Source organism: Bison bison, unplaced genomic scaffold (assembly GCF_000754665.1).
Source record: "Bison bison bison isolate TAMUID 2011002044 unplaced genomic scaffold, Bison_UMD1.0 scf7180017864492, whole genome shotgun sequence".
Lineage (NCBI taxonomy): Eukaryota > Metazoa > Chordata > Mammalia > Artiodactyla > Bovidae > Bison > Bison bison.
In genome coordinates this window covers 2393523-2395675 of record NW_011495051.1, presented here as the reverse complement: position 1 = coordinate 2395675, position 2153 = coordinate 2393523, and the positions used below count along the sequence as shown (strand labels likewise).

General features: G+C 61.2%; 1 protein-coding gene across 1 annotated transcript in view; it reads right to left on the bottom strand.

Moving 5' to 3' along the window:
- Window positions 1-2153, bottom strand: part of NCLN (nicalin) — a 13543-nt gene continuing 11390 nt past the window's right edge. Inside the window, exons 11-15 of the mRNA XM_010828437.1 lie at window positions 2122-2151; window positions 1872-2035; window positions 920-973; window positions 750-828; window positions 1-656 (exon numbers count right to left, since the gene is read on the bottom strand). Of these exons, the coding sequence (XP_010826739.1) occupies window positions 600-656; window positions 750-828; window positions 920-973; window positions 1872-2035; window positions 2122-2151 (384 nt within the window). The 3' untranslated portion in view covers window positions 1-599. The remainder of the gene's footprint in view (window positions 657-749; window positions 829-919; window positions 974-1871; window positions 2036-2121; window positions 2152-2153) is intronic.

The following is a 2153-nucleotide window of genomic DNA, read 5'->3' as shown; positions in this document are numbered from 1 at the left end:
CCAGGGGCTTCAGGGAGTCCGGAGGCGGCCCCTTGAGCTGGCTCCCCTCAGCCAGGCTGGGGGGTGTGGAGGCGGTGCACAAGGCTGCGACGGAGGAGCTGGAACCGGAGACCCAGAGGCCCTGCGGCGCACTCTCCAGACAGGAAAGAAGGGAGAGCCCCGGGGGTGGGGGGTGGGGTGGTTGGGAAATGCGAGGGCAGCCTCAAGGTCAGAACAGAGCCAGCATGGTGGAGGGCTAGGGGTTTGGGGGGTGGCCTGGCCCGACTTCCTTGGCCTGCAACTGCCAGGTCCAGGATCAGCGTCTTGGGCGGGGGTGATGCCCAAGGCCACGCTGGGCGCGTTTCCTCTTTCCTGGCCATGGCTTATGCCCCAGGGTCATGGGGCCGACTCCAGGGTGGGGGGCTCATCCACACATTTGTCCCCGAGTCTGTGGCCTGGCCCCAGACCTCCACCGAGCTCCTCTAGGGGAGCGCAAAGGACAAAAAAGAGAAAGAAGCCCCCAAGTCCTCAAGAGCAACACGGAAAAGCTCTGTAATTCAGGGTTTCGGCCACCGAGGGGGAGGCCCTGCCCTCCAGGTGAGGCGGGGATGGCAGCCTGGTCACTGCGTCTTGGCCTTCAGCAGTCTCTGAACTGTTTTGTATAAGAGGTCGAAGTGCTGGGGGCGGTGGGAGGACTCCAATGAGACCAGGGAAAAAGGGCCACCTGTTGGGCTCCCACAAGGACCCGCCTCCCACTGCCCCCTGCTTACCTGGACTGCCGTGTAGGCCATCCCGAGGTAGGCACCAATGCAGACGGCTAGGAGCAGGTCGAAGATGGCTGGCTTGACCCTGGGGATGGGAGGGGGCGGTGGAGGCGGTCAGCCAGCTGCTCCCAGCTGTCCCGAGGACCCAGGCCCCTGGGCGGTGACAGGGCGCTCACCTGTAGGCATTCATCACCTGCTTCAGCTGGTCGTAGAAGACAAACTCGGGGTCCCTGGCAAGAGAGCACTTGCTCAGCGGGCTCACCCTGACATCAGAGCCACCCGAAGTCCCACTAGCCCAGGAACACAGCAGCGGGGAGGACCCTGGGTATGTGTCTACAGGGGGTTGCCACTGTCTGTCCTAGGGAAGGACGTCCTTTATTCTGAACTAACATCTTTTCTATGGTTTTCTGGGCCAACAATTCTCTAAGAACAAAGTGTGGTGACTGTGGAAATTCTCTGGTCTCGTTTCTATAGAGGGAGAATGATCACAGCTGAGGACTCGCAAGCCCCAGCTCCACAGCTGTGGGTCCACTGTGACCCTCAGTTTCTTCTTCTGTTCAAGAGCTCTGTCTCCCTGGAGTGCCACAAATTGGGAGCAAGATGGAAAGCCAGTGAGTGGCACTGACCTGTCTGTGGAGGAAGAGGGGTGTCTCCAGCTGAGGGTCCCCCAACACCCTTCCTCAGTCCTCATTCATCCCAACCAGGGTACATGGGAGCATCAAACAGAAAGACAAAACCCAGGAGGCCTGCAGTGGGCAGGAGCATTCTGAGGGCAGGAGGGGGCCAGGGGTATGAGTCGCCTGAGGCCCAGGGCACAGAAGGACCACAGAGGGTGGGCAGGGGTACAGGGCTGCCAGATAAAACACGGGGCTTCAGTTCTGTGAGGACTGAAGATAGAGACGACACGGGCTTTCAGGGTAAGTGTGTCCCAGACCACATGAGAGGTACTTATGCTGGGATAATTCGTCGTTCACCTGGAGCTCAGATTTAATAGGGCGCCTGCACTGCTCACTCATCCTGTTACATTTCGCCCTGAGTTTCCATTTGCTCCGTCTGGTTCCAGGGTGGGCAGGGAGACCCTGGAAGGGCCCTCTGCCAGCTGGGGGCAGGGGCTGCGCCTGGTCTCACCGCTTGTCGGCCTTGACGTGGTGCGGCTTGACCTCCTTCAGGTAGCGACTGAGGTAGTGCTCCAGCGTGCTGAGGAACGTGCCGTCCTTGTCCACTAGCTGGGCGGCCCGTGGCTGGGTGGTCAGCCAGTCCATCACTGAGTCCAGCTGCTCCTGCTGGATCTGCTGTGGGGACGCGGCGGTGGTCACAGGACCCCCCACACACTCCCACCACGCGCCTGAGCCCACCCACCCGCCGGCCAGGCCATTACCATCTGCTCCGTGAAGACTGGCATGTCCGGGG